Raw genomic sequence first — 13,707 nt, forward strand, 5'->3', positions numbered from 1 at the left:
CAGAGAATCCGGCCTGCTATCGCTACTCTCCCTTCCCTTACAAGACAGTGACCTTGCACCTCCTGCTGTGTGTCACAGGACTTCCACTCAAAATTGAGTCATTTCACTGTCAGAGCTGCGTTGCTTCTATTCACCACTCGGTTCCAGTCTAGGAGGAACACCACAGGCACCGGTGTCAAAGGAATGGTCATTCTTTGACAAATAGTATCCTGTGTGCTTCCTTATCCTAAAAGATGATTTCACGGTTCACATCTTTTTGTGTTCTGCAGCAGCAGACCCTTTCTCTAAGACTGCCTCATTCCTACTGAGCTGCCTCAGTCTAGACCCGCCCTCTTAAAGAATCCTTGCCCTGACGTGCCTTTCTGGAGACTGGCCCTTTAAATTTGGCAGAGGCAAGCCACTGTAGCCCTAAAATGGCCATTTTGCAAGCAGTTGCTGCATCCTGTAGCTCTCTCTTCCAGCTGATGAGTGTTCTCGGTTCCGCTATGTTCGTCCTTTCTTATTGCTGGGGAAGTGGCATATTCTCTTTCTTCTTTGTTTAAAAGCATCTAATTTGGGGCAGCGGGGTGTCAACTTCCAGTATTATCAGTTGTTTTCTCTTGAGGCACCATCATGAGCTGCACAGAGATTCCAGCATAAAGTCAAAAGCATAAGGAAAAAAATAAAAACCAGTAAATCCTCTTTCAAGCACAGTACTTATTCTTCCACAGTAGTTAAGCTAAAGCTGGTTTCGTTTGGTTTAGGGCAGAGAGGAATCCACTAATATTTTAATTTTCATGAAGTGAAAGTCCTTCAAAACACCTCTTTCCTTGCTGCTTAACTTTAAAAATAAATCATAGTTCTTCACAACATGTCACTCAATTTACGACAGCAATTTATCATAACAGACATCATGACGGCCCTCCTGTACTGATTCCCTATAATACAGGATGAAGCAGGCTTTTCTGCTGTGTTTGTAAAGCCAGCTCTGCTGCTTATTGGGTTGAGGCCTCCCCGTTGTTCGCCTTTGCAGTTGGACAAACACATGCGTTTTCTCTACCCATCCACATCATCGACATGGGGTTTTCGATTGAGTTCTCCGTGTTAAAGAAGTGAGCTCGCCAGCCACAGCAACACTTCATTTGCTTAATTTCACGCCGGAAAGTTTTGCTGAAGACGTAGTAAATGAAAGGGTTATAAGCTGTTGAAGACTTGGCAAACAGACACGGCAGTAGCGTAATGACAGGATGTAGAGATTTGCTGGAGTTAAAGATTGACCAGAAGCTGACTGCTGTGTAGGGTGTCCAGGCACCGAGGAATCCGATGCTGACAAACACAGCCATCTGAAAAAGGCACAGTGTGTTCAGTCCTCAGCTAACACCGCTTTTCCCCTTCCCTGGCTGTGGTACGTCACAGGAGGTATAGTATGGCCAGAGAGCGTGGACCATGACGGCGAATGGAAGTATAAGGGCCCTGAACTACAACTCTCGTGAGAAACTGCTGACTCAAAATATTTCAGTATTCCATACAGAGAAAACAATTTTTAATGAACAACTTTGTTTAGTCAAAACCTCAATTTTGTCATAAAAAAGCTTTGATGGAAAATTTTTGACCAGCCTTACTCAGCACCATCTGGTCTCTATGTCCATGAAAAATACTGTAGGGCTACAAGGCAGAACCCTACTCAAAATGATACCTTAATATGGTCTAAACCCATTTCAGCATGACTGGAGAGACTTTTATACAAGCATAAATCAGGGGCATTGCTGTATAATGTAGGTCTAACGGGCAGCATAGTACATGAGGTATATAATTCATGGCAGTGTAGTCATGCTGTTGAAACCAATGTGGACCCAAGTGCTCTCTGGATGTCTGTCCACAGTGTTAGTTACATGAATAGAACAAATTAATGAATCATGGCTCTGATCCTGAGGCAGGACACCTTCTGGTTATCATTGCACTCCTGTGATGGGGTGTGTACACCACTCCAGCAAAGAGTATGTTAGTTGCACCTGGAGTGTGGGCCAGGCCTAATTTAGGATTTGACCCAGCTGGGAAGGAGCTGGGGTGGCTAATAGAGAGGAAGGACTTCAGGGGAGTAAAAGAGAGGCCAGCAGGCCTGAGGGGAGAAGGTTTGGGGAAATTCTGGTAAAAGACCAGGCGAGATACTGAGAGGGATAGAGCAAGGCCCTGTGGTGAGCCTTGATAGAAAGACAGGAAGCGGCCCTGCAGGGAGAAAGGCCTGGGAGGAGTTGCTTGATATAAGCGTCTGAACAGACTCTGAAGAGAGCTGGGGAAAAAGGCTGAGGGACAGGACAAGGCAGCGAATGGGTACAGGGAAGCAGCAAGGAGCTTGAGGGAGCAAACCTTAGCTGCTTGCTACAGGGTCCCCGACATGGAACCCAGAGGACAGGGTGGGCCTGGGTTCCTCTGCTGGCCACCAAGGAGAGTGTTGTGAAAGCCCCCAGTGAGTGTAAGAACTATTAAAAGCCCAGAGATAAGGGATGGAGGGTCCACTGAGCTCATGGGAGGCTGAAAACCTGGCCTGAGGTCATCATCAACCATTGTTTGTGGGACTCTGTTCCCCCAGAAGGAGACTGAACTTGACCTGGCTGGAGGGCCAAGCCACAAGAAGAAGCAAACTCCCGCAATGCCAGATTGGCTGTCAGCAGCAGGCACCGGAGGAACAGAGCCTGCCCTGGGTGGGAGCGTGCACAGATCGGTGAGTCACGCACAATGCATGAGTGTGTCTATCATGCACCACCTACCCCTGGGATGGGAGGCCAGCTGGGTCTTACCAGTGGTAGGGCATGATCAGAGCGTCATCATTTATCAGAGCATAAATCAAACCCCTGTGGACCTAACTACGAGGTCTCCTTTCTGAATTGATGAATGCTGACAAGCATCCCCATCACAAAACCCAGCACTTTGGAATGGCACGAATTGATTTGCCTTGGTCGCCATCTCAGCTGAGGCCAAGAAATGAACGCAGCTGGAGACTGAACAACCCTTGCTGTCCAAGGTTGGGGATGGGGAGAACAAATTATGTAAATTTGTAGAACTATGGGGTGGAATCACGCAGTAATGACTTTCTCCAAAGAGTAATTAGGCATCAGTGCTTTTATCACTTCTTTCTAATACAGCAATTACTATCTAGAAGACTACATCTCTCCTCATGAGAGGCTGCCACAGCTGCAGTCAGCAGAGGGTCAGGGCAACTAGAAGGGTATGCCCCATTAGGGCCTGAATCTTTAGAATTTGCTTTTCCTATTGCTCCATGTCCAGGTCAGGTTCGCTAGTGGTCCAGGTGTGCTGCTAGACCCAGCTGTCTCCCTGGTCTCTAGGGACTTAGGAGATGGGTGAGGCTGAAGGATGGTTAGAAGGGGGGGCAGTTCTGCAGGTGATTTGGGTAATGGTGTTTATTAAATTTGGCCAAGATTTTAAATAAATAGGAACCTGATTAGCTGTGTTTTAAGGCTCCTAATAAGTGGCTTGATTTTTCAAAAGTGATGAGCTCTCATCTGTGCTCATTAACTCTAGGCTCCTACAACTGCCAGCCTCGAGTATTAAAAGTTCATGAGTCAGGTCCCTAAAATCAGTAGAACAGCTTTACAAGCTTGAAAATTTAAAAAAAACTAAACAACACATTCAGGGTTCTCTATTTGCCTTCTAATTCTTGAGCCTTTATGGGTCACCTTTTCCAGCTTTTCTCTGCAACCATGAGGCTAGAAACTTTTCTTTTAAATAAAAGCTGAGATTCTCAGGTAATCACTCCATAACTCCAGGAGCTGGGACTTTAAGAAAAACACCAAATACTGTGAGACTTGCAATAAAATTGCAAGAATTGACAACACTGACATGTCTAACCTTGTACCTCTCTTAGGCCCAGATCCTCAAAGGTATTTAGGCACCTAACTCCCAATCAGTGGAAATTAGGTGCCTTTGAGCATCTGGGCCTTAAATTAATCTTGGCTATATGTTGCTTCTGGGGTAGTGTTATCCTGGGGTAATTGCTAGAGCCTCCTTATTTTATTATATGTAGTTTCTCAAAGAGTACTCAGAAACTGGGCTAGGCACTTCTGTTTACTGTAGCATACAAGTGAATAAAATAATGACAAATTACACTATGCACCAGCAGGTGAAAGTTGAGGAAATAAAAGTTCTTTGAATTGGAGAGTACTTTACGTTGGAAAACTTAATGTTTTGTTCCCTAATCTTACAAAATAACATTCAGCCCTTCCATGCTAGGGTTCATCCGAGGTTTTCAAAGCACTTTCCAACATGAATTCATGGATTTCAAGGCCAGAAGGGGCCACTGTGATCACCTAGTCTGACCTGCTGCAGAGCACAGGCTAAAGAACTTCGCCCAAATTCTGTATCAACCCCCTATTTTCCATTGGAGACATGGCATGGCTACAACAGTTAAACCACACCGTATGCTTGTGTAGCAGGCAAAACTATCACTTTGCCCACCTTTCCTCTGGAGGAGAGCAGCTTTTTGACAGTGTACATTAACCCACAGCCCAGTGGCTACAGCACTCTCCTGGCATGTGGGAGACGCAAGCACAAATCCTTTCTCCGCGTCAGACAGAGGTGGGAATTAAAGCTGGCAGTAGCATAGCTAGGGGGGGAGCGGGGCAGCGGCCGCTGCACAAGTGGCGCCTTGTCAATGTCCTGGCGCCTTTTAAATTTCCCCCTGTTGAAGGAACAGGGGGAGCGATCCAAAGAAAAGGCGCCACCCACTCCGGTGCTTTTACTCACCCGGCGGCGCTCCGGGTCTTTCGCACTGGTTAAAAGGTACGAGCTGTGCACCTGTCAGCTTGTCTGGAGCTGATGCGGGAGGAGTCCTTAGGGGCTTGGAAAGTTGTACTCAATTCTTTATGGCTTCTTAGGCCACAGAAAGGAGTCATCAGAAGCTCTCAGATACTCTGAGTCTCTTATAAAAACAGCGTGGGTGACAGGTATAGTAGGCCAGGGGAGGCTAAGCCTTCCCTAACAGCCAAGTTATGGGTCCGCCCTGAGGCCCCCCTTCCGCAGCCCATTCTTCCCCTGTGGTCCCGCCCATGCTGCTGGTCTTCCCACCCTCCCTCAGTCTCTCCCTCAAAGCCAGCAGGGCCTAGACTGGGCTGGCTGAGGGGGCTGGGGTTGGCGGGCTGGGGCTCAGGGCGGCTGGGACGGAGCTCCTCTGACCGCTTTGGGAAGCTCGGGGTTCCGGCAGGAAAAGGGGGTGGAATGGGAGGGGTCTCAGGCAGAAGGGGCAGGGCCAGGGGCTAGCCTCCCCGAATAGGGGGGGTTCATGCGCCACCCATGAAAAACAGCCTAGCTGGATCAGATTGGAGAAATGCCACAGATCCTCAGATAGGTGCAAAATAAGGTGGGCAAGAGAGTCCCACTCACTGAGTGTGAAGGGGGCTAGATGGGTTCCTGCAAGGGTCACATCACACAGGGCCCCTGCTTGCTTTGACCTGTTCTGGCTCTTCAGGTAACTCACCAGTGTCAGCCTCCTTTCCAGCTTTGCCGCATTAGGGATCCTGTCAGAGTTCTGTATCTCCTGATATGCTTTGCGAACCTTCCACGCTATGCCCACGTAACAGCTGAGGATGGTCAGCGCAGGCAGGAGTGTGCATAGAATGAACATGCTCAGGATGAAAGAGAAGCCGTTGGCGGAGTTGTGGAATTCGCTCCACGCTATCGTGCAGGAGATGCCGAACGGTTCGGGGCCATAATAACCCCAACCCAGCAAAGGCAGAATGGCCCAGAGCAGCGAGCCCAGCCAGATGAACGCAATCAAAATGCAAACGGCGTTCTTGTTGATTGTATTGCCTGGAAGAAAAGGAACAGCAAGTCCATCTGAATCTCACGTTAACCCCATGATTTCAGGGCTAGTTTAAAGGAATGAAAGATTTGCTCCGTGGGACCCATTGGGCAGTGCCCTTTGTTTGCCCTCTGATGTATAAGTGTTGCTGTACCGTGCCAACCACAGCGGAAGTCAATGGAGGTGTCCTGGCTTTCACAGCCCTCTGTGCCAGAGCCTCAAACTGGCCTTTTCCCATCCAGTGCAGCCGGGGAATGGTGCTGCGAAGGTGGCTGAGCTATCGCTGAAGCTCCCTGATCGTTGGCTCACTGCAGGTACATCGATGCTCTGATAAAATATCCGCAGCACCAAGTCTCTGAGCCCGGGTCAGCTGACTCGGGCTCAGGCCACAGAGCTGAACATTGCAATGTAGTGGGGAGGGTCTCAGAGCCCAGGCTCCAGCCTGAGCCCAAACATCTACACTGCAATTTTAGAGCCCCGTGACCCCAAATCAGCTTACCCGGGCCAGCTGCAGTGATGCCTCAGGTCTTTCATCACAGTGTAGATGTACCCTGAATGCCAGGCTAGTCCCTGGAACAACTAAGAGCAGCTGCAGGGCTGCTGCTCTGGAATCGTACCAGCCTACAAGGGGCCATTCCAGCAGCCCAGGATCGCCAGAGTGCAGCATTCTGGTTTTACCCCTTTCTCCCAGCCAGATCCTTGCAGGTAGGGGGTGCATGAGTCAGGAAGCAGGTTCCGACCAGCCCAGTTCCCCTGTAGCCAGGAAATCCAGGCCAATGCAAAGTAGCCATAGCAATGCCAGGAACTAGGCCTTTGTCTCTCATTGGTGCTTTCCTAATGTTACTTGTTAAGTGATGCTCGGTTGAACCAACTCATTCTAGTTAATAGGGCACATGTCGTGGTGGACTCACTCTGCTTCCCCGCACCCCAGAGGCTATTGTCTGTCTCTTCTGTTCTGAAGCCAAGTCGCCGCCTCTACCATATGGTTTCTTTACTCATTTCCCCCTAAAAGCAGCTGACAACACAACTTTTAAGATAATGAAGTGCAGCCTACTTGGAAACAGCTGTCAGTAGCCTGCTGTAGAGGGGCTATCATATTGCTTATAGTTCTGAGTGGCTTCTGCTGCACTCTTCCTTCAGGGACCTCAAAGATATCACTTTAATGAAATGCCCAGCTTCCACCCACACAACGAGTGGGGATCCTAACAGGTCACCAGGGAACAGGGATAGACAAACCTTAAAAGAGTCTGAGTTTCAGGACAGATAAGCACCAAATTCTGGTCTGAAATCATCACTATGGCATTATGTGTATTACAGCAGCACCTAGAGGCCCCCTTGTCCAAGGTGCTGTACATGTACTTAGCGAGAGAAATTACAGCCTAAATGGACGAGACAGATAAAGGATGGGAGGAAGGAACCACCTGCATTTACATATGGAGAACTGAGGAACAGAGACTTAGGGCCATATCCACAAAGGTACTGGGGTGATACAATTCCTAGCTCCTATGTACCAAGCAGCCTAATGTAATCCACAGTCCTGCATTAGGCGCCTAAGGAAAGGATCCTTAGAAGCCAGCAAGATGAACTGGGAGCCACCTCTGACCTGAAACTGGCTCTCTCAACATAACAGCCCAATGTTCTACTATTGTGGTCCCCAGATGACTCGTCATGACCCAGGTCCACAGGAGCAGCCATGCGTCAGCCCTCCACTTGGCAGCTTGCTGACAACTGCTGACCCCAGGACCTATGAAGTCCTGCCACAGTTTGAAGCTCTGCCCCTGAGGTCCTATTGGCAGAGTCCCAAAGCAGCCAATTGGCCTGCCTACCCTATTTAAGCCAGCAACAGGAATAGGAAGCTGTCTGAACAACACGTTTCACCCTGTCCTGGACTGTGCACCTTGTGCTGCCTCCTCCTCCTGCGTCTCCCACAGCCTGACTTCCTGGCATCCCAACCTGGCTTGGCTCCTCACATCTGATCTCCGGTTTGACTCCTGTCTCTGACCCCCAGGTCTCCTGACCCAGCCTGACTCTGGTTACCAACTCATGGTTCTGATCCCAAGTTTGTCTCCTGCCTTTGATCTCCCAGTATCCTGACCCAGCTGACTCTCAACTCTTGACTGTGGACTCCAGCTCTGACCACTAGGTCTGGCTTAGGGTGACCAGATAGCAAGTGTAAAAAATCGGGACAGGGGATGGGGGGTAATAGGTGCCTATATAAGAAAAAGCCCCTATAATTGGGACTGTCCCTATAAAATTGGGACATCTGGTCACCCTAGTCTGGCTGCCTATGACCCAGCCTTGACACTCTTCAGTGTTGTATTTTATTACTTACTATTAGATGTGGATGAGTTGGTTACAAGGAACCGGATCACAGCCATCATACACAAGGTCATCATGCTGGAGACGCCGAAGAGGAAACCCATCAGGGCGTAATATATACAGGACGCATCTCCTCCCAGCCAAGCATGGTTCCATGCTGAGGCAATGGCCAGCGGGTACATGCTGATGGCCATTCCAAGATCCGTTACGGCTAAATTTATTATAAGCAGCTCGGGGGACTTGAGATGGGAAGAGCGCTTCACTGCAGTAACAAGGACTGCTGAATTCCCCAGAATCGTCAGGATCCCTGAGAGGGGAGAAAACAGTGTAGATAGTAATAATTATCGATGTATTTGTTGACATGCCAGTAATATGCTTGATGCTGTGAAAGACACAACCAGTGCCAGTCATTTGTAAGAGGGCAGTTGCCCTCCCCCAAAACCTTGGTTTGCTCCACTGACTTTTCATAGGTCTATATTCTCCATGATGTCTTTCCGCTTTTCACCCCTCCCTCCTCCACAGACTTTGCAGGATATGAAAATAATCACATATAATATTCTAGATGCGGACATGACTGTGCTTTCCCCACCTCCCCCACAAGAACTTTTCTGAAAGGACGTCCCTGCAGACACAGAACTAAGGTCGCTGGGAGACTTGGAGGCATTTGGCTAACGATGTGGCTCTTTGCTCCCTCTAGTGGCTAGACAACATAGAGGGTTGCATCTGCTACTGTAAGCTGCCAGGCCTGGTCATCAAGTTCATGTGGTAGTAATAATAATACTTAGCTCTTATGTAGAGCTTTTCATCAGTAGATCTCAAAGCCCTTCACAGTCTTGAATGCATTTATCCTCATAATTGTGCAGGCAGACCCAGGGTCAGTCCCTGCAGCTGACTTGAACAGACATTGTTAGTGAAGGATGCTGCAGAATTGATCACGGCACTCATTGTTTTGCTGCAGCCAGGCACCTGGCATTTTGTTTTGCCCCCAGTCCTTGCTGGGACCTGCCTGCAGCTGCGTCTCTTCTCTCGGGTGGTGTCAGTCTGTTAGAGTCGGTGTAAAAGCAGTGAGAATGAACTAAGAGTCAAACCCAGACCTTCCTGTGGTACCTAGAAGCACTGTTTTTGCCTAGAGGATCTGTGCTGATCCATCTGTATAGGATTTGTGTGAGATCTTAAAAAACTAAACAACTAGTGCACAGAAATGCACTTGGCTTAAAATATACAGGGCCAGATTCCCTGATATGGTCTGGCTTATTTGCACAGCTCTTGCAGTGCAAAGCAGCCACAAACCTGGCTTCATTGGTCCTTGCTGGAGCCACCCAAAGCTGCCAAGACATACCAATGAATCGGGCCTGTGATGTTCAAAACACAGTGATTTTGGGGCCAGATGTTTGCTTTATTCTGTGACCTTACTGAAGAAAGAGCAGAATTTGACCCTTCACCTAATAAGACTCTTCAGTTTTTGCAATGCTTCTTTTAGTGAAAATCTCCGCTGAATAAACTTCCTTTCTGAAGCTTTAATAGCTCTGCTGACATCATCAGAAAGTTCTCTTTTCTGAACTCAGGACCCAACATTCCCAGGCCTCTACATGCAGAGCTGCAGGACTGGGCTCTGAGTCAGGGTTACCATACGTCTCTTTTTTGAGCCTCCTTTCTCTGTCCAGCGGTATTTTTAAAATAACAGGAAATGTCCCCAGTTTTTGCAGAGCAGACAATCTGCCGTTCCAAAAGAGCCCTGATTGGTCCACTTCCCAATTGGTCCCTCCCCTGCATCTGCAGCTGATTGGTCCTTTCTCCTGTAAGCCACAGCTGCTGGATCCCACCCACCCAGTTCTCAGCCCTCAGGAGGGGGTCCCGCAGGGAGGTGCTGACTAACGTCTGTCATTGCATCTGTCAAGGTTCCTTCCCCACTCTGAACTCTAGGATGCAGATGTGGGGACCTGCATGAAAACCCCCTAAGCTTATTTTTACCAGCTTGGTTAAAACTTCCCCAAGGTACACACTATTTTACCTTTTGCCCTTGGACTTTATCGCTGCCACCACCAAGCGTCTAACAAATATATAACTGGGAAAGAGCCCGCTTGGAAATGTCTTTCCCCCCAAAATCCTCCCCAAACCCTACACCCCCTTTCCTGGGGAAGGCTTGATAAAGATCCTCACCAATTTGCATAGGTGAACAGAGACCCAAACCCTTAGATCTTAAGAACAATGAAAAAGCAATCAGGTTCTTAAAAGAAGAATTTTAATTGAAGAAAAAAAGTAAAAGAATCACCTCTGTAAAATCAGGATGGTAAATACCTTACAGGGTAATCAGATTCAAAACATGGAGAATCCCTCTCAGCAAAACCTTAAGTTACAAATAGACACAAAAACAGGAATCTACATTCCATTCAGCACAGCTTATTTTATCAGCCATTTAAACAAAACAGAATCTAACGCATATCTAGCTAGATTACTTACTAAGTTCTAAGACTCCATTCCTTTTCTGTTCCCGGCAAAAGCATCACACAGACAGAGAGACCCTTTGTTTCTTCCCCCCCTCCAGCTTTGAAAGTATCTTGTCTCTTCATTGGTCATTTTGGTCAGGTGCCAGCGAGGTTATCCTAGCTTCTTAAGCCTTTACAGGTGAAAGGGTTTTTCCTCTGGCCGGGAGGGATTTAAAGGGGTTTACCCTTCCCTTTATTTTTATGACAGCATCTTTGGCTTGCACCAGCCACCCTGCCACCATGAAAGGGAGTGACACTGCCCGTCACCCCCAGTGAGTACCCCCACCGCAGGTACCCCCTCCAGCTCCTGCCACTCCAGCAGTGTCCTCTTTTTGGGAACCTGAAATATGGTAACTCTAGCTGGCCTGATTGGTCATTATGCTAAGTGCCACCTGGGTTATTCAGAGTGCATTCAACACCCCTTGAGATTGGATGCTACTCAACACCTTGTAGCATGGTGTCCATTATGTCCACATGGCATGCTTCATATTTCTCCCAAGCCCATAATAATGATTTAACATCAGAGTTTGTTCCTTTGCACTATGGCTATGGCTAGACTAGGAGCTAAGGGTGGGGTGTTAGTTAGCTAGATGACACTGAAAATTCTAGCCAAGCAAAGTAATTGTACTTTTAGTATGTGCTAAACTGTTAGGGAAGCACAGGCTTTAACTGGACCAGCTTAGCACGTGCAAAAGTATAACTAACCTTGTTTGGACTGGAGTTTCACAAGGTGTCAGACTGAGCTAACTAACATTCTATTCAATCCAATATCGGTCCTTATTCCACCCACATCAGGGTAGTATCTGAGCACCTCACTCAGTTAAATCCTAGGCTGAACTAAGAATCTATTGTTAAGGGACAGGCTATTTTAATGATGAAAATAGTTACAAGTTGCAAATTCCTATAAAAGCCTAAGAGGAGCACAGGGGATGATAGAAGTAACAAAGCCGTCCCCTCTTTCCTGGAGGATGTTTTCACCTAGCAAACTGCTACACTCTAGTGTCATTTTTCTTGCCAAAATATCACTAAAGCCTGCCCAAAATACCAAGAGCAAACAATTGGGTCTGTTTTCTTTTCAAGCAAGTACGGTTCTGTAGCAACGAGTTTAATCTAAAGTTTTACTGTGAACATGCTCTCTAAAGTCAGCAATGAAAAGAGGAAACAACAGATTCTCATTATTTACAATGCCTTCCCTTTAGCTGTAAAAGCAAGACTGTAGCAGTGTGTTCATGAAAAAGATGCAGTGATGTATTTGTAGGGGAAGTCGTCAGGGAAATTTCCAACCTCTGAAAAATACACAGTGTTCCTTGTTTTCCATAGATCCCCAGCTGGGGAACATATTTCCCCCTCCTCTGTAACACTTCACATTATCATTTCCGAAATACACCTTGATTTGCTATTTCCCTCTCTCTCCTATTTTGCGGCTAGGAATTTAGACTGGGATTTTCCAACAAGCCTAATGGAGCTAAGCAGTCAAATCCTATTGAAATTCAGTGACAGTTGGGTGCCTAACACCCTTAGGCTCTTTGGAAAATCCCAGCCTTAACGAACAGATCACTAAGATGCTATTCGGAAGCGTGCAAGAAACCCACAAGTAATAAGGATCGTGAGCTGAAGCCACACTCTGTGTGGTACATATGTATGGTGTACCCATGTACTTCATTGTAAATCTACCTTCAAAAACACAAATAGCCAGCTATATAAAACTCACATGCTATTTGAAAACCCTCCCGCCCTTTTATACAAGCTTGTCCTATTAAAGCAGAGCTGTTCTTAAAAAGAAATGATACCCCTAAGCAACTCTAGGATCAGACAAAAGATGCTGTCCTGTACAGACCCCCACAAAACTGCCTCTGTTTTTGATCATCAAAGTGACCCATAGAACTCCAGCACCGGGATGCTGAAATGGAGGCAGGTGGTTTACAATCTTGGTTCTGCAGAGGAGACCTTCTGCTGGCAAAAGTTAATTTACCAAAATTATGGGCAACAAATTCTGGAAGGGATAGTAAACATTGCGCATCAGGGCTCAAGCCAATCTCTAACTATTAGAGACCAGGATGAGACCAGGGGTGGGATAAAGGGCAGATTATCCCGTCTGCCTATTCTTGCACCTTCCTCTGAAGCTTGTGGTGCTGGCCACTGTCAGAGACAGGACACTGGACTAGATGGACCATGGGTCTGATTCAATCTGGCAGTTCCTGTTCCCTAAACAAGCATCGGTGACTGAGGAGGGAGAACTCACCTATGATCAGAAGAAACACTCCTGCTCCGTAATCCACTGTGGGGTGGAGTTTGGAGAGATATTGCTGCTCCATGGCCCCTTGTGGAAGTACAGTAGGTAAAGATTTAAATCAAAGGCAAAGCAATGCTAGTAGGGACGGTGAAGAGGCTCTTCCTCATGGTGTGTGTGGCATTTGTCCACAGGTGCCGGCAGAGAGGTGGGGTGCAGTCAATGTGAAGGGTCCCTGTGCATTCTCATCTCTCCATTTCCCTTGTGCTCCCTGGCAGGAGATGAGGAGAGTGGAGATGGGGAAAGCGCTCCTCCCTACGGAGTGTCAGAGCTCGGCACACTCACAGCCTGACTGGCTACCAGAGCCTCCCTCCACCCACACCCGCTCTGCTCTCTGGCTTGTCAAGCAACCTCTCTGTGCAAATCCCCTCTCTGTGCACTGCAGTGGGCAAAAAGCAATTGCAGCTCATCCAACAGCAACTCTAGGGAACTAGACGCTCTGGAGCAGGGGGCTTTTTATTGCTTTATGTCTGAGGCATGGAGATAAGAGGGCTGAGGAGGTTTCTCTTTGCTCTGCCCTGTTACAAGAGGCAGGGTACGGCTGCAGTGCATGGGGGTCGCAGTCCCACTCCAGCAGGCAGGGCTTCCGGAGGCTGGTTATAGAACGTCTGAGCACAATTCAAGGATTGTGCAGTGCATGTAGCAGCAAAGACCCAGGACAGAACTAACTGTTCTGAGTCGCTCTGGATAGGTGTGTAATTACTGGGAATGGGCCCAAACTGAAATCCCAGATCTAAAACCCCAAACCACGAGGGGTTTAGCATCACGTCCACATTTTGCAGCTGGCTCCTCTTTATAATAGTCCGCACCTCAACTCC

At 47.8% G+C, this 13,707-nt stretch overlaps 1 protein-coding gene across 1 annotated transcript; it reads right to left on the reverse strand.

The window, feature by feature from the left end:
• Nucleotides 1–974: 974 nt before the first annotated feature.
• Nucleotides 975–12,914, reverse strand: LOC140908372 (opsin-5). The gene is made up of 4 exons (XM_073335350.1): nucleotides 12,842–12,914; nucleotides 8,127–8,420; nucleotides 5,471–5,802; nucleotides 975–1,322 (listed from the first exon to the last, which is right to left on the reverse strand). The coding sequence occupies exons 1-4, from the start codon at nucleotides 12,912–12,914 to the stop codon at nucleotides 975–977; spliced, it is 1,047 nt and encodes a 348-aa protein (XP_073191451.1).
• Nucleotides 12,915–13,707: the final 793 nt, after the last annotated feature.

This window comes from Lepidochelys kempii, chromosome 3 (genome assembly GCF_965140285.1).
Source record: "Lepidochelys kempii isolate rLepKem1 chromosome 3, rLepKem1.hap1, whole genome shotgun sequence".
Taxonomy (NCBI): domain Eukaryota; kingdom Metazoa; phylum Chordata; order Testudines; family Cheloniidae; genus Lepidochelys; species Lepidochelys kempii.